This window comes from Schistocerca nitens, chromosome 2, assembly GCF_023898315.1.
Source record: "Schistocerca nitens isolate TAMUIC-IGC-003100 chromosome 2, iqSchNite1.1, whole genome shotgun sequence".
Classification (NCBI taxonomy): Eukaryota; Metazoa; Arthropoda; class Insecta; order Orthoptera; family Acrididae; genus Schistocerca; species Schistocerca nitens.
The window spans coordinates 380,573,790-380,599,489 of NC_064615.1; the positions used below are offsets into that span (position 1 = coordinate 380,573,790).

The window sequence follows — 25,700 nt, forward strand, 5'->3', positions numbered from 1 at the left end:
AAGTGTTAAGAGCCGTCCTATTTCTAATAAACTGTTTCCTAATATTTGAAATATTGTGATTTTAATTTACGTCAGGACTGATTGCCACAGTGTTTCTTGTGGTAACCATTTTGCATAGTGAAGGGACTCTACCGCGAAGAGATAAGTTGTCCCAAAAAAAAGATACGTTATGCGGATCGCACACATATCAGGTGGAACGCAATTCAGGCCGTTCAGTTACTTTTGAGTATGGAAGTACTCATAAATAGAGCTGTTATCCAGTGCATCAAATGGGGGTACCTTTTAAATCATTCCACATTTCATTACGTTTATGCAGCGACGATACTTCGCTATAGCCTACAGCATCATGAGCGAACAACCATAGAGTGATGATGAACCTATCTGATTCCACGTCAAGACCCATATGTTTTTAGTACTTACGCATGCATCTGATCAGCTCGTTGCAACTTGCCCACTTTACTAATATCCATAGATGACAGTCAATCAAACTATTTACAGATGATGTTTTCAGGAGTTCCCGTCGCCTCTTCTGTAACAGTTTCGAAAGACTATAGCGAGCTAGTCTGTGGTTGTTTACAGAGATATCTCTTCACGGTCCTCCATTGCCTATGCGAGATTTGAACATTTCAATATTTGTTGATGTTTCAGTTCAGAGTATGACAGCTTGCTGCTAATTCGAATCTCCTTCGCTTGCAATCTGTGTACTCGTCATATACGTATGTTTGTAGTACTCGTAAGTACACTATTCAACAAAATTAAAAGGTCATTTTTTCGAAACCCTGTAACTGTCTCCGATTGCAACGCAGAAATTAGCTCAAAGATGCCAACAACCTTCCTCTGTAATGTTGCAATGGAGTAGCGCCCTGCGACGTCACCCTCGGGTTCGGCGACGGTTCAAACAGCTATGTGTCGACACATGAGAGGAAAAAAAGTTCATATGGGTTAATGATATCACATTGGCAACAAATTATACCACCATTCAGCCCCACACCACCGTGGAAGTGTCGCAGCGTGGGAAGCTCGTCACACCCCCTCTTCCCCACATTTCATCCCTTCTTTCGACGTTTCCGTGATGGAGGTAAAAAATTCGACGATTAGAGTTTTAATGACGCCATTTCCTTATGGGTGGCAGAGGAAAGCATTTCAGACACACCGACACTCAGAAGTAACACGAAAACCTCTGAGGAGGAGGCAAAAAGGGCGCCAAGAAACCACTCCTTCCGTTGGGCGATCGAAAACTACAGTTCGCAGTGCGATGAACAACAGAACAACATTCTAGACATCATTCCAAACTGCTGACACCCCATGGGCGATTAAACTCTTCACTCTGGACGTCGCAAGGCTCCATCGCCCTTGAACGTGATCAGGTCCCTATAGAGTGTAGCGCGACCGCAATTTTTATTTTGGTATGCTGGGTGTAGCCACTAGGTACCGTTGAAAACCATGCGAAGAAATTTGAAAAGCAAAAGGTGTTTACAGTTTCTCGGCTCTACCGTCACTTGCACGACCATGGACAACAGGATGAGTCAAAGAAATTTTTATTACCAAACATTTGCTCAGTTAGGTGTCAGAAAGCTGCATGCACCACCGTTTCAGAGATGAAGTAGGAGATACTAACATGACGTCATTGTCAGGGGAGGATTGCTGTTTAAATGGAGTACCGAATCTTGTAGTGTGTTTCGTGTTAAACAGAACTAAATAGAACGACCAATGTAAGTTTCTTGCCCGATCCCACTACATTTATACTATCGTCCCACAGACCATTATGTCGGTTTACATCGTTACGTAACAGGAATTTTTAGGGAACTGCTTGAACAGGCGATCCAAGTGCCTTCAGAAAGGTGTCTGTGAGGAGAACAATATATGACCGTAATATTCGTGATATCTTGTTAGTTCATACAATGAAGATCCAAAGAAACTGGTACATCTGCCTAATACCGTGTAGTGCCCCCGCAAGCACGCAGAAAAGCAGCAGCACAATGTGGCATGGACTCGACTAACGTCTGAAATAGTGCGGGAGGGAATTGACACCATTAATCCTGCAGGGCTGTCCATAAATCCGTAAGAGTACGAGGGGGTGGAGATCTCTTATGAACAGTGTAAGTAGGCTGTTTAGGTTTTTACATTGGTAACGCCATGTAGCGATCTGTATGAAAATCACTGGCTGTGCTGTGTGCAGTCTGTGGCTGGGTGGCATTGTTGTAATATTCGCCATTGTAGTGTTGGGCTGTTGGCTGTTAACAGCGCATAGCGTTGCGCAGTTGGAGGTGAGCCGCCAGCAGTGGTGGATGTGGGGAGAGAGATGGCGGAGTTTTGAAATTTGTAAGACTGGATGTCATGAACTGCTATATATATATTATGACTATTAAGGTAAATACATTGTTTGTTCTCTATTAAAATCTTTCATTTGCTAACTATGCCTATCAGTAGTTAGTGCCTTCCGTAGTTTGAATCTTTTATTTAGCTGGCAGTAGTGGCGCTCGCTGTATTGCTGTAGTTCGAGTAACGAAGATTTTTGTGAGGTAAGTGATTTGTGAAAGGTATAGGTTAATGTTAGTCAGGGCCATTCTTTTGTAGGGATTATTGAAAGTCAGATTGCGTTGCGCTAAAAATATTGTGTCAGTTTAAGCACAGTCATGTATAAATTTTTCTAAGGGGACGTTTCAACAGGACGTTGCAAGGCATCCCAGATATATTCTATAATATTCGTGTGTGGGAAGTCTGATGGCCAGCGGAAGTGTTTAACCTCAGAAGAGTGTTCCTGGAGGCACTCTGTAGCAATTCTGGACGTGTGGGGTGTCGCATTGTCCTGCTGGAATTGGACAAGTCCGTCGGAATGCACCATGGGCAAGAATGGATGCAGGTGATCAGACAGGATGCTTACGTAAATGTCACCTGTCAGAGTCGTATCTAGACGTATCAGGGGCCTCATATCACTCCAACTGCACACGCCTCACATCATTACAGAGCCTACACCAGCTTGAACAATTCCCTGCTGCCATGCAAGGTCCATGGATTTATGAGGTTGTCTCCATACCCGTACAGGTCCATGCGCTCGATACATTTTGAAATGAGACTAGTCCGACCAGGCAACATGTTTCCAGTCACGAAAAGTCCATGTCGGTGTTGACGGGCCCAGGCGAGGCATAAAGCTTTGCGTCGTGCAGTCATCAGGGGTACACGAGTGGGCCTTCTGCTCCGAAAGCCCACATCGATGATGTTTCGTTGAATGCTTCGCACGCTGACACTTGTTGATGATTCAGCATTGAAATCTGCAGCAAATTGCGGAAGGGATGCACTTCTGTCAGGTTGAAAGATTCTCTTCAGTCTTCGTTGGTCCCGTTCTTGCAGGATCTTTTTCTGATCGCAGAGATGTCGGAGATTTGATGTTTTACCGGATTACAGAGATTCACGGCACACTCGTGAAATGGTCGTACGGGAAAATCCCCAGTTGATCGCTACCTCTGAGATACTGTGTCCTATTGCGCCGGTTATAACGACACGTTTAAACTCAGTAATCGATCTAAGAACTACGCCAGGCACTTGTTGTCTTATGTAGGCGTTGCCTGCTTATATATCTCTGTATTTGAATACGCATGGCTATACCAGTTTGTTTGGCCCTTCAGCGTAGTATTAACTGATAAAATATCACTATGTGCATTATTTAACTGGAAATTACGGGGGTTGGAAATTACGTTTGTCAATACGTGCATTATTTAACCGGGATGGAGGTTATGTTTTTATCCCTGACAACGGCGACTCCAGTGAGACCGTCACCTCTGTCTTCAATGAAAATTTTGTACTTTTAGTCCCTTTTAGAGATTAATGCAATACTTCGATAAGATTCGCTCATAGTAACTAACACGCAATTACAGTTATGTGCATTGTCTGGGATGCGCTGCATGGACCTCACTGACGTGTGTCCTCTGCAGCGTCTACAATTGGAGAGCTTGCTCTAGGTCGCGTCGCGCGGGCCTAGCAGCGAAGAACGTGGCCAGTAGTGTCTTGTCGGCAACCACTCGGCCTGTACGCCTGTTGCGGATGACGCAACAAACAAATACCGCGTTGTGAAATTTGCGACACCAGTCAGATGGCAGCATTGACGAGGGGCGCAGGGATTTGGTAGTAGGTGCAATGAACCGTGGAACGCTCTATCATGCTCATGAAAAAATTGTAGAGAACAACTCTAAACACTCAAATGGCTAAAATGGTTCAAATGGCTCTGAGCACTATGGGACTCAACTACTGAGGTCATTAGTCCCCTAGAACTTAGAACTAGTTAATCCTAACTAACCTAAGGACATCACAAACATCCATGCCCGAGGCAGGATTCGAACCTGCGACCGTAGCGGTCTTGCGGTTCCAGACTGCAGCGCCTTTAACTGCACGGCCGCTTCGGCCGGCTAAACACTCAAATACTTCGGCATAAACGAACAGACAAAACATGAGTCTAGTAATATTCAGACGCTTTCAAGCTGCAATACTGTGGGGCCCATAGAAGCCTGAAAAAAGAAGGTAATGAAGATCTTTTCGCAGCTGCTGCCCTACGAGAATATTTGGGAAGTAAAAAGTATACGAGAGACAAAGCTGAACATATTTCGATAACATATCGAAATAGAAAGAATAGTACGTTACAGAGCATCTGCAACAGAAGTGATGATTGCTGACGAATCATCAGAAAACATTTCAGTGGCGATGACACGTGAAGGAAACACGAACTCCTTAAGCCGGCCGCTGTGACCGAGCGGTTCTAGGCGCTACAGTCCGGAACCGCGCTACGCTGCGGTCGCAGGTTCGAATACTGCCTCGGGCATGGATGTGTGTGATGTCCTTAGGTTAGTTAGGTTTAAGTAGTTCTAAGTTCTAGGGAACTGATGACCTCAGATGTTAAGTCCCACAGCGCTCAGAGCCATGTGAACCATTCGAACATCCTTAAGACAAAGAAGGAGACTGTAGCAGTATCTGTATCGAAAGCTGTCCAAATCAATTTTGCAACGAATCATTTATGTTTAAAGTGAGTTCGTAAAACGTTATTCTACATTAAAGTGAAATACACTCCAGGAAATGGAAAAAAGAACACATTGACACCGGTGTGTCAGACCCACCATACTTGCTCCGGACACTGCGAGAGGGCTGTACAAGCAATGATCACACGCACGGCACAGCGGACACACCAGGAACCGCGGTGTTGGCCGTCGAATGGCGCTAGCTGCGCAGCATTTGTGCACCGCCGCCGTCAGTGTCAGCCAGTTTGCCGTGGCATACGGAGCTCCATCGCAGTCTTTAACAGTGGTAGCATGCCGCGACAGCGTGGACGTGAACCGTATGTGCAGTTGACGGACTTTGAGCGAGGGCGTATAGTGGGCATGCGGGAGGCCGGGTGGACGTACCGCCGAATTGCTCAACACGTGGGGCGTGAGGTCTCCACAGTACATCGATGTTGTCGCCAGTGGTCGGCGGAAGGTGCACGTGCCCGTCGACCTGGGACCGGACCGCAGCGACGCACGGATGCACGCCAAGACCGTAGGATCCTACGCAGTGCCGTAGGGGACCGCACCGCCACTTCCCAGCAAATTAGGGACACTGTTGCTCCTGGGGTATCGGCGAGGACCATTTGCAACCGTCTCCATGAAGCTGGGCTACGGTCCCGCACACCGTTAGGCCGTCTTCCGCTCACGCCCCAACATCGTGCAGCCCGCCTCCAGTGGTGTCGCGACAGGCGTGAATGGAGGGACGAATGGAGACGTGTCGTCTTCAGCGATGAGAGTCGCTTCTGCTTTGGTGCCAATGATGGTCGTATGCGTGTTTGGCGCCGTGCAGGTGAGCGCCACAATCAGGACTGCATACGACCGAGGCACACAGGGCCAACACCCGGCATCATGGTGTGGGGAGCGATCTCCTACACTGGCCGTACACCACTGGTGATCGTCGAGGGGACACTGAATAGTGCACGGTACATCCAAACCGTCATCGAACCCATCGTTCTACCATTCCTAGACCGGCAAGGGAACTTGCTGTTCCAACAGGACAATGCACGTCCGCATGTATCCCGTGCCACCCAACGTGCTCTAGAAGGTGTAAGTCAACTACCCTGGCCAGCAAGATCTCCGGATCTGTCCCCCATTGAGCATGTTTGGGACTGGATGAAGCGTCGTCTCACGCGGTCTGCACGTCCGGCACGAACGCTGGTCCAACTGAGGCGCCAGGTGGAAATGGCATGGCAAGCCGTTCCACAGGACTACATCCAGCATCTCTACGATCGTCTCCATGGGAGAATAGCAGCCTGCATTGCTGCGAAAGGTAGATATACACTGTACTAGTGCCGACATTGTGCATGCTATGTTGCCTGTTTCTATGTGCCTGTGGTTCTGTCAGTGTGATCATGTGATGTATCTGACCCCAGGAATGTGTCAATAAAGTTTCCCCTTCCTGGGACAATGAATTCACGGTGTTCTTATTTCAATTTCCAGGAGTGTATAAGTTTTAGCTTAAAATAAACTCAGTGCCTTAAAGTAAGTAGTAGATTCCTTCGGAATATCAGCCTTTCTAATTGCCTGGTTACACCACGCTACAGTAATTCAAGGGCCGGCCGCTGTGGGCGACCAGTTCTAGGCGCTACAGTCCGGAACCGCCCTAAGCTTCGGTCGCAGGTTCGAATCCTGCCTCGGGCATGGATGTGTGTGATGTCCTTAGGTTAGTTAGGTTTAAGTAGTTCTAAGTCTAGGGGACTGATGACCTCAGATGTTCAGTCCCATAGTGCTTAGAGCCATTTGAACCATTTTGAGTAATTCAAGGACAGAAGTAAATTTCTCGTAAGCTGTTCGCTGATACCACACTGAAAATAAATTGTCTTTCATGAAATAGGGAAACAGAGTATGAACTCTACATGATCATGTCCTTTGACGTACATATTGTTTACCAGAACCCTTTTCCGCCAGGTTCCTTCTTTTCCTCTTCATCAAGCAGCACACAAGCAAAAGTTTCGTTATCATCGCTCAATACTTCACTATCGCACAGTGCTGCAGCAAAAGATGGACCGTCATCTTCAGCTTCAGACTCTACACTGGAAGAGCGATTGCTTGCGGCGCTGTTGATGCTGGACACTGAACGTATGCCCCCCCAACAAAAATAATTTGTGCCCTTCGTCGGCTTGGCCACGTGCGGCGCCTCCAAGTGAACGCTTTACTTTGAGAGAACGACATGCGCGCTGAAAACTGCCACTAATTGATCACTTCAATAGCTCTAAACGACAAACTAGAATGGTTTGTTACTGTGGAAATTTTTTAGGAACACTGTAATTCCAGTATCGTTACTCTTTGGGTGCGATGTGAACCTTCCATTGTATTGTAGTATTATCTGATATTAATGCACAGTGAAAGCAGACATATGAAGTGAAACACTCCTGAAAAGTGAGAATATTCAGGTAACTTCGTAACAACGGATTCTTTTTGTTAACGAATTTTATTCTTTATGTTTATCATATCATACAAAACGCATTCACACACAATAAATATATCCTATTTACACAGCTTAGCCCAGGATGGCCTTGCCATAGGCAAGGGGGGCAGCGTACTTAGCAATAGCCGGGGCGGCGTAGGCCACAGGGGCGGCGATCTTAGCGACGGCGGGGGCGGCGTAGGCGACGGGGGCGGCCACCTTGGCGACGACGGGGGCAGGGTGGGCGCCGGCCTCTCTGTGCACGACGGCGTTGAAGCCGTTGACGGGGTCGGCGGTGTAGTCGACGGTGCGGATGGAGCCGTCGGGCTCGACCAGGCTGTAGCTGCCCTGGACGACGTCACCGCTGCGGCTCTCCTGCTGGTTCTTGGAGTCACCGGTGAGGGCGTCCTGCACGCTGTAGGCGTAGCTGTACTGGGGGTTGGGGTCGTACTCGGCGGCCACGGCGGCAGGGGCGGCGACTGCGACGGGGGCGGCTCTCACGGCGGGGGCGACGGCCAGGGGGGCGGCACGCAGTGCGGGGGCGGCGTACGCCACGGGAGCAGCGTGGAGTGCGGGGGCGGCATAGGCCACGGGGGCGGCGTAAGCGCGGGCGGCGATGGCTGGGCCGGGTGCGATCACGGCGGGGGCGCCCAGGTAGCCAGCACGGGCGACGGCCACGAAGGCGGCGAGGACGATCAGCTGTAACACACAGATCTGTCATTATGTCTAGCTTCATTTACTTCTGAGGCAGTCAATAACTTAAATCTTTACATTTACTTCGTTCTTTGTACGTTATTTAGCGGCGTTTTTAAAGCTAAGTGAGGAGGTGTAATTATCTTTCTTTCTTTTACTGGTGCCTTGTCCCGCTGTTTCATAGGGTCGGCATGATTAGGAAGGGATTTGGCAGGTTAATTTTAAGTGGTGGCTGGCTGGATGCCCTTCCTGCTGCCACCCGCATCCCCTGGGACGGAATTAGTGTACCCCAGGTGTCTGCGTCCAGTGTAATCCATGGAATACTGCGAACGAGTTCAGATGTGTGTGAGGCGGAATGTGGGTACTACCCGGTATTCACCTAGCAGGATGTGGAAAACCACCTAAAAATCACATCCAGGCTGGCCGGTACACCGGCCGACGTCGGTAATTTGCTGGGCTGATTTGATGCGTAGGTGGCGCGTACCTGAGTCGCGAAAGCAGCTTATTAGCGCTCTCGGCGGGTTGAGGACGTGTAATTACATTGGTATGTAAGTAGCATGAATGGAAAACGGCAAGTCATTGGCGTTTTGAAGACCCATTTTGAAGCTGCCGTATAAAACCTTCTTCACCATTAGAAGTCTACTAAGACAATCGTCATTACGGCATTACTTTGGTATTTAACATCTTTCTAATCCACAATACTTACGTAGTATTGTTACGTCTGCAACTTCAGTTTGATGACACAGTATTGCAAATCCAACGAGAATTTGGTTTTACAGTGAACATGCTATGTGCTATGTCGCAACAGAGTGCTTGGTATGATCAGCGTTATTTTGCTCTCTTCAACTGTTGTTGTGTGACAGTAACGGTCGTCCTTATAGTTTACTTGGAAGAAACAACCACAGCCATCTTCTAAAAATCTTATTTTTTGACGGTTGCAAAAAGTGACGTCACTCTCATTGAGACATGACGGACTTTATAATGAAATTTCCTAGTACATTAAGGATGTGTGATGGGATTCTAATGAAATGCGTATCCTTTCTTTGCAAAGGGTATCTTCTTAGTAATTGAGTTACCTAGGCACCCCTCACCCTGCTCATAATGCGCTCGACTAACTATGAAGGAGCCGGCCGGAGTGGCCGAGCGGTTCTAGGCGCTACAGTCTGGAACCGCGCGACCGCTACGGTCGCAGGTTCGAATCCTGCCTCGGGCATGGATGTATGTGTGTGACGTCCTTAGGTTAGTTAGGTTTAAGTAGTTCTAAGTTCTAGGGGACTGATGACCTAAGATGTTAAGTCCCATAGTGCTCAGAGCCATTTTTTTGAACTATGAAGGATATATCGTACTGAGGAAAGTGGTGTAGATCAAAATAGAAATCTGTATCCAGCATTAGTCTTCAGTATTGCCGGCCGCGGTGGTCTCGCGGTTCTAGGCGCGCAGTCCGGAACCGTGCGACTGCTACGGTCGCAGGTTCGAATCCTGCCTCGGGCATGGATGTGTGTGATGTCCTTAGGTTAGTTAGGTTTAAGTAGTTCTAAGTTCTAGGGGACTGATGACCACAGCAGTTGAGTCCCATAGTGCTCAGAGCCATTTGAACCATTTTTTTTTTTCAGTATGTCTTTAAGTCCCACTGTTAGTTATTTGCGCGCATAAACGTTTCTCCTGTGACTTTAATCTGGTAAGATTTTGGAAACAGGCTCCTACTTGTCTACGTGAGTGTGCAATTTTTTTTTTTTTCGAGAAAGTATTCACTCGACTTTGGACTCGTGTTCTAGTCCGTCCAACCTGATTTAAATTTTCCATAAATTCCCTCTATCGCTTGAAGTAAATACTGTTGCAGTTCCCTCAGCGGGATCCACGATCGATTCCTTTCTCCATTTACGTTTATTGTGAGCTAATGCTGCATATCAGTCGACCTATCATTGACGAGATGTTTCACTTTCCTTCTTACCTTTGGAATTCTCTACTCGGCATCTTCGAGAGTCTGAAAGTTCCACATCCCTCCCCACGTTGCGTATGATTCCCCACTAGCTGGTCTGAAACACAATTAGACAGACCATCCAGTGCAAGGCGTTGAATCCTACATAGCATACGTTATCGAGTTTATACAGAGTCCCACATGCTCACGTCTGTGTCGGCACCGCTGTCTTTGCAGCTGGCAATACGCTGTCAAGTTCGAAGCACATGACGGAACTGTAACACCACTGATGTATTGACACTGGAATCACAGTCGGCAGGTGGAAGTTGTTCAGTCTTCCGGCGGCACCCACCTTGCAGGCCATGTCGGTGAGTGTCTCGCTGAGCGGAGTGCAGGACTGACGATGCACTGTCCGGCCGGCAGTTATATACCCGCTGCAGGTGTGGCGGGGCGCTGCCCGCGTTTTCGCAACGCGTGGCATGGATGACGGCCATCGGCCAAGGCAAGCCGTGGGCACACCTACCCCAATTGAGACACAGCCGTCCGCTACGAAATGGAATCCGGCGGGTGCTCAAGACATTTAACAGAGAGATCACTGCCACTCTCGTAATACTGATCGAAATATTTGGAACACTCAGTTATGTTTTATAATAGCAACACAGTCAACATATCAAAGTGGGAATTAGTGAAGTTCGGTGGCAGGAGGTACAGGTCTTCTGGTCAGGTGAATACAGGGTTATACGTACAAAATCAAATAGGGGCAATGCAGGAGTAGGTTTAATAATGAGTAACAAAATAGGCACACGGATAAGTTACTATGAACAGCATAGTGAACGCATTATTGTAGCCAAGAAAGACACGAAGCCTACACCCACCATAGCAGTACAAGTTTATATGCCAACTAGCTCCGCAAATGTGGAAGAGATTGAGGAAATGCATGATGAAATAAAATAAATTATTCAGATATTTAAGGGAGACAAAAATTTAATAGTCGTGGAGGACTGGAATTCGATAGTAGGAAAAGGAGGAGAAGGACAAGTACTGTGTGAAAATGGACTGGGGGAAAGGAACGAAAGAGGAATCCGCCTGGTAGAATTTTGCACAGAGCATAATTTAATAGTAGTTAACAATTGGTTAAAGAAGCATGAAAGAAGGCTGTAAACGTGGAAGAGATCTGGAGACACCTGGAGGTTTCAGATTGATTATATAGTGGTAAGACAGAAATTTCGGAACTAGGTTTTAGATTATAAGACATTTCAAGGGGCAGATATGGACTCTGACTACAATTTATTGGCTATGATCTGCAGAATGAAACTGAAGAAACTGCAACAAAGTAGGAATTTACGTAGATGGGACTGGATAAGCTGTAAGCAGAGAGTTGCAGAGAGTTTCAAAGGGAGCATTAGGGAACGACCGACAAGAACAGGGGAAAGGAATACAGGGGAAGAGGAACAGTAGCTTTGAGAGATGAAACAGTGAAGGCAGCAGAGGACAAAGTACGTAAAAATACAAGGCGTAATAGAAATCATTGGACAACACAAGAGATATTCAATTTCATCAATGAAAGGAGGAAGTATAAAATTGCAATAAATGAGGTAGGTGAAAGAGAACAAAATTGTCTAAAAAATGAAATCGAGGCGAAGTGCAAAATAGCTAAGCAGGAATGGCTAGAGGACAAATACATGGATGTAGATGTTGCCTATAGAAAAATTAAAAGGGGAAAATTAAAAGGGGAACCACCTGTTTGAATATCAAGACGGCAGATGGAAAAACACTCCCAAGGAAAGAAGGGGAAGCAGTAAGATGAAAGGAGTATACAGAGAGTCTATACATGGGAGATGTACTTCAGCGCAACATTATGGATATGGAAGAGGACGTAGAAGAAGATGAGAAGAGAGATACGATACTGCGTAAAGAATGTGAAAAAAAAGACTCTGAGCACTATGGGACTTAACTTCTGAGGTCATCAGTCCCCTAGATCTTAGTACTACTTAAACCTAACTAACCTAAGGACATCACAAACATCCATGCCCGAGGCAGGATTCGAACCTGCGATCGTAGCGGTCGCGCGTTTCCAGACTGTAGCGCCTAGAACCTCTCGGCCACCCAAGCCGGCCGAAGAATTTGACAAAGCACTGAAAGACTTAAGTCGAAACAAGACCTCGGGGGTAGACAACATTCCGTTAGAGCTAATGATAGCCTCGGAAGAGCCAGCCATCACAAAACTCCAATCTGGTGAGCAAGATGTATGAGAGACGTGAAATACCCTCCGACTTTAAGAAGAATATAGTAGTTCCAATTCCAAAGATAGAAAGCGCTGACAGGTATGAAAATTACAGAAATGTCAGTTTAATAAGTCGCGGTTACAAAATACTAACACAAATCCTATACAGAAGAATGGAAAAGCTGGTAGAAGCCGACCTCAGGGAAGATCAGTTTGGATTCCAGAGAAATGTAGGAACACGTGAGGCAGTACTGATCCTACGATTCTCATAGAAGATAGGCTAAGGAAGGATAAACCTATATTTATAGTGTTTGTGGACTTAGATTAAGCTTTTGACACTATTGACTGGAATATTCTCTTTCAAATTCTAAAGGTGGTAGGGATAAAATATAGGGAACGGAAGGCTATTTACAATTTATGCAGAAACGAGATGGCAGTTGTAAGATTCGAGGAGCATAAGAGGAAGCAAAGTTCGAGAAGGAAGTGAGACATGGTTGTAGCCCATTCCCGATGTTATTCAATTTGTACATTGAGCAAGCAGTAAAGGAAACAAAACAAAAATTTGGAGTAGGAATTAAAATCCAATTGGTGTAAGAGAAGCTTTGAGGTTTACCAATGGCATTGTAATTGTGTCAGAGACAGTAAAGGGCTTGAAAGAGTAGTTGTACGGAATGGATAGCGTCTTAGGAGGAGGATATAAGCTGAGCATCAACAAAAGCAAAACGAGGATAATGGAATGTAGTCGAATTAAATATGGTGATGCTGAGGGAAGTAGATCAGAAAATGAGACATTTAAAGTAGTAGACGAGTTTTGCTATTTGGGAAGCAAAATAACTGATGATGGTCGAACAGGGAGGACATAAAATGTAAACTGGCAATGGCAAAAAAGCATTTCTGAAGAAGAGATATTTGTTAAGTTCGAGTATAGATTTAAGCGTCATGCACTTCTTCCTGTAAGTATTTGTATGGAGTGTAGTCATGTATGGAAGTGAAACATGTACGATAAAAAAATTTAGACTAAAAGAGAATAAAAGATTTTGACATGTACTGCTGCAGAAGAATGCTGGAGAATAGATGGTTAGATCGCGTAGCTGATGAGGAGTTACTGAAGAGAATTGGGGGGACGAGAAATTTGTGGTACAACCTGACTAAAAGAAGGAATCGGTTGGTAGGACATATTCTGAGGCATCAAGGGGGTCACCAATGTAGTACTGGAGAGAAGTGTGTGGGGTAAAAATCGTAGAGGGAGACCAACAGATGAATACAGTAAGCAGTTTCAGAAGGATATAAGCTGCAGTAGTTACTCAGAGAGGAAGAGGCTTGCACAGGATAGAGTAGAATAGAGAGCTGCATCAAACCAGTCTTTGGACTGAAAAACACAACAACATCAAGGACTACTGCGTCCACGGTGACTTCTACTGTTACCCTGATTTTCCATTACTGTGGTTTTCTGAAATTTACCTGGACTTCACTGGGATATTTATTCCAAAAGTATTTGGCCCGTCATTCTTTCGAAATTAGATTACAGCACCTATGTCATCAATTTCGTGCCAACGACACTTTTTTTTTTAAAAAAAAAGTATGGCAACTGACAGAAATGAACAATATCTGAGATTTGTTTTTGGTGATATTTTCAACTTTTTGTAAATTACCGTTTTGTGTTTTCAGTGACCTCTCTCCAGTAAAAGATATTAGAACAACACTGTTGTCTTCATGGCGGAGGGAGATAGACAATGTCTCTGTGAAAGAGAGATAAGTTAAAATTTATAGTGTATTGTTGTTTTTACAACCAATTATCGCTCTCCTAACGATTCCCTTGATTATTATTTAAAAAATATAAAACTCGTAAAATTACAGTTTTTGAATTTTATTAAAATTCTTTCCAGTCTCTATAGTTGGACTAACCTCCGATTTTAATGGTTTAGCATTTTTTAGAGATAGGCAATTTTTTCTTTTGCTTGTTCTACCCGCTTTATTCAGTTGTAACATTTGTGCTTTTCTCAGCTTTTTACTCGATAAATGTCCGTGTATTTCGTCAGTAGCGAGTTTGCTTTTTTTTTATAGCTACATTCAGTGCCAAAGTGATGATGTAGTGTTGTTTTAGGAGTACTGACATCGAGTTACAAGTAACTTCATCGTCATTATGTTTGTATTGGTTAGTACTCATCAAATAATGTTCTAAAATTGGGTGGACGATTTTGCCGTCACATGTATAAAGTATTTATGAAACTACAATCTATGACACACTAGTGTCTCGCTTCCTCCCTCATTACTCGTAAATGTAGCTTTCGAGCCGGCCGTTGTGGCCGAGCGGTTCTGGGCGCTTCAGTCCAAAACCGCGCTGCTGCTACGGTCGCAGGTTTGAATCCTGCCTCGGGCATGGATGTGTGTGATGTCCTTAGGTTATTTAGGCTTAAGTAGTTCTAAGCCTAGGGGACTGATGACCTCAGATGTTGAGTCCTCTAGTGCTCAGAGCCATTTGAAGCATTTTGTAGCTGTCAACTGGCATTTGAATGAATCGATATTGTGTCGCAGCTTTGCCAGTCGTAGAGCGTACATGCGTGTTCACAACCGTTGAAGATCGCCCATCTCATTAGATGATGTCGCTCCATGTCAAGCCGATATTGCTTAATTATAAATGAAACGCAGTTGCACGGGCTGTTTACGTTCTGCTTTCTGTTAAACTTAGCCTTCTGCCGCTCCGCCGACAATATTGCGATCTTAAACGTTGCAGTTCGAATTAGCTCTGGGTAACGTTATTGTCATTATTTCTGTCAGCCACAGAACTCTTCGTATTGCAGACAGATTTCTCCACTTCCGCACAAGTATCCAAGAGTTTCCTGCATCAGATCTAAGTAAAGAATTATATTACTATAACTCCTTTCTGAGAACCATCAAACTCAACTGATGACTCCATCTCTGGACTCTTTTCTTTACTCGACGCACAAGGAGAAAACCTATACTGAACGGAATCGTAACCGGTGCCACGACATGTGTTTCCTATGCAATCAATTGTAGGAAGTCGTAACGCCCCGCCCGTAGAACCGGAAAATGCTTACCAATCTCTGCAAGCCGGGTTATGACTGCCATTAACTGAGATCCTAAAAGAATCTGTTTGGTGCATATTACGGAAAGGGAAATGGCAGTCATTTCTGCAGCCTGTCATGAGACAGTTAGAAAAATAAGAAGAAAGACACGCCCCTAGAGCAACGGTGAAGTCTTTCCGCACGAGAATGCTCAGCCACACTGTACGCGGTAAACAAAAATCATTGCATCAGTCCGAACAGAACATTTTCGAACATCCATTCTACTGCTCAGACTTGGCACCATGTCATTTCCACTTATTCATGAAAATGAAAAACTAGCTTTGAATCCGACCAAGAAATTCGAGATTCTGTTCCGGAATGGCTACAGTCACGGGCGGCAGAATTTTCTGCAGATGGGATTTGTCTTCTTATTAAGAGAGGTGACAGATGCTTAGATGGTGATTCTGTAGTTGGAGTTTTACGATTTTCCTAATACATTTGTATTAAGTATTCCACTATTTTGTTTATAGCCTAATGGAGGTTAATTTTCGGATGATTCTCGCACTTTCAGAAAAGTATGTTACTATTCGATGTTAGCACGTTTCTCTTTCTAAGAGGTATTTTTAATTTTTTTGCCCATCGTCAGTCTGTATTTCAATCCCTTGTACTTCCACCATCATTTGATGCAGGAATAAGAAAAGTGCTTCTACTACTTCTGATGTCTCATTTCCTACTTCAAATCTCCCAACGGCCTTGCCGCAGTGGATACATCCGTTCCCGTGAGATCAACGAAGTTAAGCACTGTCAGGCGTGGTCGGCACTTGGATGGGTGACCATCCAGACCGCCATGCGCTGTTGCCATTTTTCGTGGTGCACTCAGCCTCGTGATGCCAATTGAGGAGCTACTCGACCGAATTGTAGCGGCTTCGGTCAAGAATACCATCATAACGACCGGGAGAGCGGTGTGCTGACCCCATGCCCCTCCTATCCGCATCCTCCTCTGAGGATGACACGGCGGTCGGATGGTCCCATTGGGTCACTTGTGGCTTGTAGACGGAGTGGTTCTACTACTTCTGATTTCCAGCTTTATTTCTCCCAACAACACTTGACTATACCCCAGTACCCATTTATATCTTTTAACCACTTTTCAAGTAATTACCCGTTGAATTAAACTTAGCTGTACAGACTGATCGGCTGATGCTATCCACGCTCAGGCTTTCTTCAACGACTGCCTCACTTTCGTGTCCTTAGAGTCTTATGATTGTTATATAATTTCTGCACAAGTCGTAAATCACCTTTTGATACCTGAATTATACCCCTAATGACTTCTGAGTTTCAAAGAATGTATTGCTGTCGAACTTTAACAATTTTTTTCTAAATCTACAATTGCTAAATAAAAGTCTTACTTCAACATATCTGGTAAGACGAGTGGTAAGGTCTGTATTGCCTCACATGTTCCTGTATTTCTCCTGAAACCAAATTGACCAGCTGTTCCATTCTTCCTGAGCTAATTCTTGTTTGTGTTCTGCAGCTGTGCCTTATTAAATACTTAAAAACACACTCCTTTTTTGATACTGGAATTATCACATTTAGCTTGAAGTCTGACGGCAGCTGCATACCTGATAGAAAAGTACTACCATAGTTGTTTCTCCCGGTGTTCGTAGTAATTTTTCTTTTGCTGATATGTTTTACATCTACATCTAGTTGAATACTCTGTACATCACACTTATGTACCTGGCAGGCTGTTCATCGACCCACCTCCACAATAATTCTCTATTATACCACTCTCGAAGAAGCGGGGAGAAAACTAACACCTGTGTCTTACCGTACGAGCTCCGGTTTCCCTTATTTTATTATGATGGTCGTATCCTCCTAGGTAGGTTGGCGTCAAGAAAATATTTTCACATTCGGAGGAGAAAGTTGGTGATTGAGATTAAGTGAGGTGATACTGCCGCAAAGAGAAACGCATTTGTTTTAATGATGTCCACCCCAAATTCTGTATGGTATCCGTGACACTCTCTCCCGTATTTCTCGATAATACAAAACGTGATAAGTGCTGCCCTTCTTTGAACTTTCTCGATACACTCCGTTATCCCTGTCTGGAAATGATCCCACACCGTGTAGCATTGCTCCAAAAGAGGACGAACAAGCCGAGTGTAGGCAGTCTCTTTAGTAGATCTGTTGCATCTTCTAAGTGTTCTGCCAAAAAAAAAATTCAGTCTTTGATTCGCCTGCCCCACAACATTTTCCAATTTACGTTGTCCGTAATTATAATTCCAGGGTATTTAATTGATCTTACGGCCTTTAGATTTGATTGTTTAATCGTGTAACCGACGTTTGACGCATTCTTTTTAGCACTTATGTTGATACCTCACACATTGCATTATTTAGGGCCAACTACCATTTTCCGCGCCATAAAGATATCTTCTCTAAATCGTTTTGCAATTTGTTTTGATCTTCTAATGACTTTACTAGGCGATAATCGACAGCATCATCTGAAAACAGTCTAAGACTGGTGCGCAGATTGTCTTCTAAATCGTTTATATAGGCGAGGAACAGCAGACGGCCTATTAAACAATCTTGGGGAACACGAAAAATCACTTCTGTTTTACTTGATGACTTTCCATCAGTCACTACGAACTGTGACCTCTCTGACAGGAAGTCACGAATCCAGTCATATAACTGAGACAATATTCCATAAGCACGCAGTTTGATTACAAGCCGTTTGTGAGCTATGGTCTTGAAAACCATCTGTAAATCTAGAAATACGGAATAAAATTGAAATCCCCTGCCAATAGCAATCACCACTTGGTGAGAGGACAGAGCTAGTTGTGTTTCACAAGAAATATGTTTCCTGAATCCGTGTTGACTGTGTGTTAAAAGACCGTTTTCTGCGAGCTAATTCGTAATGTTGGTACACAGCTGCACATTGACGTTAATGATATGGGTATGTAATTTAGTTGATTACTCATACTCCCTTTCTTGAATATTGGTGTAATGCGGCCGCAGTGGCCGAGGGGTTCTAGGCGCTTCAATCCGGAATCGCGCGACTGCTACGGTCGCAGGTTCGAATTCTGCCTCGGGCATGGATGTGTGTGATGTCCTTAGGTTAGTTAGGTTTAAGAAGTTCTAAGTTCTATGGGAGTGATGACCTCAGATGTTAAGTCCCATAGTTCTCAGAGCCATTTGAATCACTTTTTGAATATTGGTGTGACTTGTGCAACTTTGGGTATGGATCTTTCGCCAAGCCAGCGGTTGTATATGACTGTTAAGTATTGGGCTTTTGCATAAGCATATTCTGAAAGGAACCTAACTGGTATACAGTCTGCTCCAGAAGACTTGCTTTTATTAAGTGAGTTAAGTTGCTTTTCTACTCATAGGATATCTACTGCTGATTACTCATGGTAGCAGCTGTTCTTGATTCGAATTCTGGAATGTTTACTTCGTCTTTTTTGACGAGTAAATTTCCGAAGGCTGTAGTTAGTAGCTCTGCTTTAGCAGCACTATCATCGACCGTAATCCATTGCTATCATGCAGAGAAAGCATTGATTGAGTCTTGACGGCAGCATGCTTTACATAGGACCAGAATCTCTCTGGGTTACTGCCAGGTTTCGAGACAAAGTTTCGTTGTCTCCGGCTTCAGCCAGCTTTCACTGCCTGTAGCGACTGGAGCGTCAGTGCTTTCTACTAGCGTTTGGAGCTCTGGTACTTCCCAACATAGCTACTATAGTTTAGAAGTATTATACCTGTTGTTAATAGATATACGTTGTTCCTCTGTTCATCATGCAGCGTTTGAGACTGAAGATCTTCTTGTGTTTCTCCGATACCCTCTAACCAAAAAACCCAGTCCACGCCACACAGCCCCCGCTACCCGTGTAGCCGCCTCCTGTGTGTAATGCATTCCTGGTCTATTTAGCGAAACACGAAAACCCACCAACCGATGGCGCAATTCGAGGAATCTGGAGCCTACACGGTCGCAGAACTGACTGAGCCTCTGAATGTTCTGCTCTGTACCACAAGTCCGCAATCGGTCCTGTCGACTATGCTGCAAGTGGTAAGATCTGCTTTCATCTCGTAAGAAAGACTGGCAGCCTTTACAGGTTCTGATAGCCGCACGTAACTCGAGAGAATCCCTTCCGATACAAAGAAACCACATCACTTGTACCGACGTGAGACATCACCTGCAGTTGGCTGCACCATGTGCTCTTCATGGCAACCCGTTACACTTCTGGAAAGACTCCATCTGTTATGCACACGGAGTGCGCACTGGCTTTCTCCTTCTCCTTAGTGACCATGTGCCTAAGACGCCCCATAACGCGACTAACATTGCAGTTCCCAACTGCGAATATTCCCATGCTCTGTGGTTGTCTGGCTCTTGCCCTCTGGAAGGTTTCCTCTTAAACAGGACCAGCGACTGCATCTGGCTGAAGGACAGTGTCATCCGTAGGCAGCACCTTGAACCTGTTTGTCAGACTGACCGGAGAGGCCTTACTTTCGGCCCCCTGGGAAGTCATTCGCCTCCTTGCATGCCCCGAGGAATGCAGGCCTCTCAGATAAAAAGTGTTCGCCCAAACACTTTTCCATCAGTTTCATTATCATCGCTCGTTTCTTCACTGTAACACAGTGCTGCAGCAAGGTTCAGACTCTACGTTGGGAGAACACCGCGATTGCTTGCGGCGCTGTTGGTCCTGGACAGTGAACGTAAGCCCCCACCCCCTATCCCCTCCACGCTTTGTCACGTGCGGCGCCTTCTATTCAACACTTTCCCTTGAGGGACCGATTCTGCAGTCACTAAGTGATCACTTCGATAGCAATAAGGGACAAACTAGAACAGTTTCTTAGTGTGTCAAAGGTAAATATTTAAGGAACATTGTATTCCAGTAGTGTTACTCTTTGGGTGCGAAGTGTACCTTCCATTATGTGAGTATCGTAGTATTATCTGACATTAACGCACAGTGAAAGCAGACATATGAAGTAAAACACTACTGAAAAATGAGAATATTCAGGTAACGAATTAGAAACAATGGATTACTTTAAGAAACGAATTTTATTCGTTACGTTCATCATACCATACAAAACTCATTCACACACAATAAATATAGCCTGGACAGTTGTTTATTTAGCTTAGCCCAGGATGGCCTTGCCATAGGCAAGGGGGGCAGCGTACTTAGCAATGGCCGGGGCGGCGTAGGCCACAGGGGCGGCCACCTTAGCGACGGCGGGGGCGGCGTAGGCGACGGGGGCGGCCACCTTGGCGACGACGGGGGCGGGGTGGGCGCCGGCCTCCTTGTGCACGACGGCGTTGAAGCCGTTGACAGGGTCGGCGGTGTAGTCGACGGTGCGGATGGAGCCGTCGGGCTCGACCAGGCTGTAGCTGCCCTGGACGACGTCACCGCTGCGGCTCTCCTGCTGGTTCTTGGAGTCACCGGTGAGGGCGTCCTGCACGCTGTAGGCGTAGCTGTACTGGGGGTTGGGGTCGTACTCGGCGGCCACGGCGGCAGGGGCGGCGACTGCGACGGGGGCGGCTCTCACGGCGGGGGCGACGGCCAGGGGGGCGGCACGCAGTGCGGGGGCGGCGTATGCCACGGGAGCAGCACGAAGGGCTGGGGCGGCGTACGCCACGGGGGCGGCGTAAGCGCGGGCGGCGATGGCTGGGCCGGGGGCGAAGACGGCGGGGGCGCCCAGGAAACCAGCACGGGCTACGGCCACGAAGGCGGCGAGGACGATCAGCTGAAACACACAGTAGATCTGTCAGTTATAGTGTCTACCTGTCTTTGCTAGTGAGGCAGTGGTTCTTTGCATGTTCTTCTGCGGAGCTTCAAAAGGAAGGTCAGGAGGTGTAGTTATTTGGCTATGGATGGAGAAGTGGGGGTCATTGGCGTTTTAAACATTCGTTTTATAGCTGTCGTCTGAAAGGTTCTTGACCATTAGAAGTCTACTAAGACAATCATCATTACAGCATTACATTGTCACTTATTGTTTCTAATCCACATTAGTTACATAGTAACGTTACGTCTGTGACGTCAATTTGATGGCACAGTATTGCAAAACGAATATGAATTTGGTTATACAATGAACATACCATGTGCAATGTCGCAACTGAGTGCTTAGTATGGTCAGCTTTATTTTGCTATCTTCGGCAATCGTCGTGTGGCAGTAACGTTCTTCCATATACTTTACTTAGAGTTGGAGATAAATTGGGAGAAATAAAACCCTCGCTATCTTGTAAGATCTTATTTTTTTATCGTTTCAAAAACTGACGTAACTATCATTGAGACATGACGAACTTTCTAATGAACCTTGCTAGTAGATTAAATATTTGTGATGGGGTTCAAATGAAATGCGTATCTTTTCTTTGCAAAGGGTATCTTCTTAATAACTGAGTTACCTAGGCACCCGTCACCCGGCTCATAATGCGCTCGACCGACTCTCAAGGATATATTGTACGGAGGAAAGTGGCGTAAATCCAAATCCAATTCCGTATCCAGTACTAGTGTTCAGTACGTCCTTCCGTCTCACTGTTATTTTCGCGCATAAACATTTCCCCATTGACTCCAATCAGTAAGATTTTGGAAACAGGCTCGTGCTTGTCCACGTGAGCATGCGATTATTTTGTATAGAAAGTATTCACTTCACTTTGGACTCGTGTTCTGATCCATTCTACCTGATTTAAATGTTTCATAAATTCCTTCAGTCACTTGAGGTAAATATTGGTTCAGTCCTTCAACGGGATCCACGACCGATTCCTTTCTCCATTTACGTTTATTCTGAGCTAATGTTGCAAATCGGTTGACCTGTACATTGACGAGACGTTTCACTTTCCTTCTTATCTTTGGAATACTCTATCTGGAATCTTTTTAGTCTGGAAGTTCCACATCCCCTCCCCACATTGCTTATAGTTCCCCACTAGCTACTCTAAAACACAGTCAGACTGACCAGCCAGTTCAAGGCACTGAATCCTACACAACGTTCGTCTCGAGTTGATACAGAGTCGTACATGCTCACGTCTGTGTCGGCACCGCTGTCTTTGCAGTTGGCAATACGCTGTCAAGTTCGAAGCACATGACGGAACTGTAACACCACAGATTTATTGACACTCGAAACACAGTCGGCAGGTGGAAGCTGTGCAGTCTTCCGGCGGCACCCACCTTGCAGGCCATGTCGGTGAGTTTCTCGCTGTGCGGAGTGCAGGACTGACGACGCACTGTCCGGCTGGCAGTTATATACCCGCTGCAGGCGTGGCGGGGCGCAGCCCGCGTTTTCGCAATGCGTGGCGTGGATGACGGCCATCGGCCAAGGCAAGCCGTGGGCACACCTACCCCAATTGAGACACAGCCGTCCGCTACGAAATGGAATCCGGCTGGTACTCAAGACATTTAGCAGAGAGATCACTGCCAGTCTAATAATACTGATCGAAATGTTTTTAACACTCACTTATGTCTTATAAAAGCATTACAATTAACGTATCAAAGTGGGAATTAATAAAATGTCGTGTGTCTAGGGCCTACCGTCGGGCAGACCGTTCACCGGGTGCAAGTCTTTCGATTTGATGCCACTTCGGCGACTTGCGCGTGGATGGAGATGAAATGATGATGATTAAGACAACAGAACACCCAGTCCCTGAGTGGAGAAAGTCTCCGACCCAGCCGGTTCAAAAATGTTTCAAATGGCTCTGAGCACTATGGGACTCAACATCTGTCATCAATCGCCTAGACTTACTTAAACCTAAGGACATCACACACATCCATGCCCGAGGGAGGATTCTAACCTGCGACCGTAGCAGCAGCGCGGTTCCAGACTGGAGCGCCTAGAACCGCTCGGCCACTGCGGCCGGCGCCCCGGCCGGGAATCGAACCCGGGCCCTTGGGATTGACATTCTGTCGCGCTCACCACTTTTCTTATTCTTCCTTTTTCTTCGTTTTGTTCGATATAGTTCGTTGCGTTTGATCTGGGCGGACGTCAGAAGACATCCGTTGATTACATCTACATCTACATCTACATCCATACTCCGCAAGCCACCTGACGGTGTGTGGCGGAGGGTACCTTGAGTACCTCTATCGGTTGTCCCTTCTATTCCAGTCTCGTATTGTTCGTGGAAAGAAGGATGGTCGGCATGCCTCTGTGTGGGCTCTAATCTCGCTGATTTTATCCTCATAGTCTCTTCGCGAGATATACGTAGGAGGGAGCAATATACTGCTTGACTCCCCAGTGAAGGTATGTTCTCGAAACTTCAACAAAAGCCCGTACCGAGCTACTGAGCGTCTCTCCTGCAGAGTCTTCCACTGGAGTTTATCTATCATCTCCGTAACGCTTTCGCGATTACTAAATGATCCTGTAACGAAGCGCGCTGCTCTCCGTTGGATCTTCTCTATCTCTTCTATCAACAATATCTGGTACGGATCCCACACCGCTGAGCAATATTCAAGCAGTCCTTTGTTTTCGGATTGCATTTCCTTAGGACTCTTCCAATGAATCTCAGTCTGGCATCTGCTTTACCGATTTGACAGTTTTTTTATTACAGAGAAACCACTCAGCTACCGGGGACGGACACTGCTCATATAGTTAAGGGAGACGAAAACGTAATAGTCGGACTGGAATTCGATAGTAGGAAAAGGAAGAGAGCGAAAAGTAGTTGGTGAATATGGACTAGGTGGAATGGAACGAATGAGGAAGCCGTCTGGTAGAATTTTTCACAGAGCGTAATTTAATCATAACTAACACCTGATTTAAGAATCATGAAAGAAGTCTGTATACATGGAGACGTAGGGACACCGGAAGGTTTCAGATTGATTATATTACGGTAAGACAGAGATTTCGGAACCAGGTTTTAAATTATAAGACATTTCCAGGGACAGGTGTGGACTCTGATCACAGTTACTGGTTATGAACTGCAGACTGAAAGTGAAAAAACTGCAAAAGGCACGAATTTAAGAAGATGCGACCTGTATAAACTGAAAGAACCGGAGGTTATAGACTGTTTCTGAGAGAGCACTAGGAAACGAATGACAGGAATAGGGGAAAGGAATATAGTAGACGAAAAATGGGTAGCTTTGAGAGATGAAATAGCGAAGGCAGCAGAGGACCAAGTAGGTAAAAGTCGAGGGCTAGTAGAAATCCTTGGGTATCTCAAGAGATATTGGATTTAATCGATGAAAGGAGACAATAAAAAATGCAATAAATGAGGTAGGTGAAAGGGAATACAAATGTCTAAAAAATGAGTTCGACAGGAAGTGCAAAATGGCTACAGAGGAATAGCTAGAGAACAAATGTAAGGATTTAGAAGCATATATCACTAGGGGTAGCGTAGATGTTGCATATAGGAAAATTAAAGAGACCTCTGGAGAAAAGAGAACCACCTGTATGAATATCAAGAGCTCAGATGCAAAACCAGCCCTAAGCTAAGCAAACAAGGTAAAGCAGAAAGGTGGAAGCAGTATATAGAGGGTCTATACAAAGGATATGTACTTCAGGGCAACATTTTGGAAATGGAACAGGTCGTAGATGAAAATGAGAAGGGAAGAAGTTGACAAAGCAGTGAAAGACTTAGGACAAAACAAGGTCTCGGGAGTGGACAACATTCCGTTAGAGCTACTGACAGCCTTGGGAGAGACATCCATGACAAAACACTTACATTTGGCGAGCAAGATGTATGAGACAGGTAAAAATGGAAATGCCGTGTGGCTAGGGCCTCCCGTCGGGTAGACCGTTCGCCTGGTGCAAGTCTTTCGAGTTGACGCCACTTCGGCGACTTGTGTGTCGATGGGGATGAAATGATTATGAAAGACACACAACACCCAGTCATCACGAGGCAGAGAAAATCCCTGGCCCCGCCGAGAATCGAATAATTCGAATTCCAAAGAAAGCAGGCGCTGGCGGGTGTGAAAATTACCGAACTAACAGTCTGATAAGTCATGGTTGCAAAATACTAACACGAATCCTTTACGGAAGAATGGGTAGAAGCCGACATCTGGGAACATCCGTTTGGATTCCGAAGAAGTGTAGGAACACGCGAGGCAATACTGACCCTACGACTTCTCTTAGAAGACAGGTTAAGGAAAGATCACGTTTATAGCATTTGTAGACTTGGAGAAAGCTTTTGACAACGTTGACTGGAAAGGTGCTAGGGGTAAAATATTGGGAACGAAAGGCTATTTACAATTTTTGCAGAAACGAGATGGCAGTTGTAAGATTCGAGGAGCACAAAAGGGAAGAAGTGTTCGAGAAGGAAGTGGGACAAGGTTGTAGCCTATCCCCGATGTTATTCAATCTATATATTGAGCAAAGAGTAAAGGAAACCAAAGAAACATTTGGAATAGGTATTAAATTCCAGGAAGAAGAAATAAAAAACTTTGAGGTTTGACGATGACATTGTAATTCTGTCAAAGAGAGCAAAGGACTTGGA

At 45.6% G+C, this 25,700-nt stretch overlaps 2 protein-coding genes across 2 annotated transcripts; both read right to left on the reverse strand.

The window, feature by feature from the left end:
• Window positions 1-7,508: 7,508 nt before the first annotated feature.
• Window positions 7,509-10,412, reverse strand: LOC126236210 (cuticle protein 21-like). Its single transcript, XM_049945330.1, has 2 exons — window positions 10,401-10,412; window positions 7,509-8,136 (listed from the first exon to the last, which is right to left on the reverse strand). The coding sequence occupies exons 1-2, from the start codon at window positions 10,410-10,412 to the stop codon at window positions 7,531-7,533; spliced, it is 618 nt and encodes a 205-aa protein (XP_049801287.1). The 3' UTR covers window positions 7,509-7,530.
• A 10,010-nt stretch (window positions 10,413-20,422) lies between these two features.
• On the reverse strand, window positions 20,423-22,458 carry LOC126236211 (cuticle protein 21-like). The gene is made up of 2 exons (XM_049945333.1): window positions 22,447-22,458; window positions 20,423-21,028 (listed from the first exon to the last, which is right to left on the reverse strand). The coding sequence occupies exons 1-2, from the start codon at window positions 22,456-22,458 to the stop codon at window positions 20,423-20,425; spliced, it is 618 nt and encodes a 205-aa protein (XP_049801290.1).
• Between the last annotated feature and the right edge of the window lie 3,242 nt (window positions 22,459-25,700).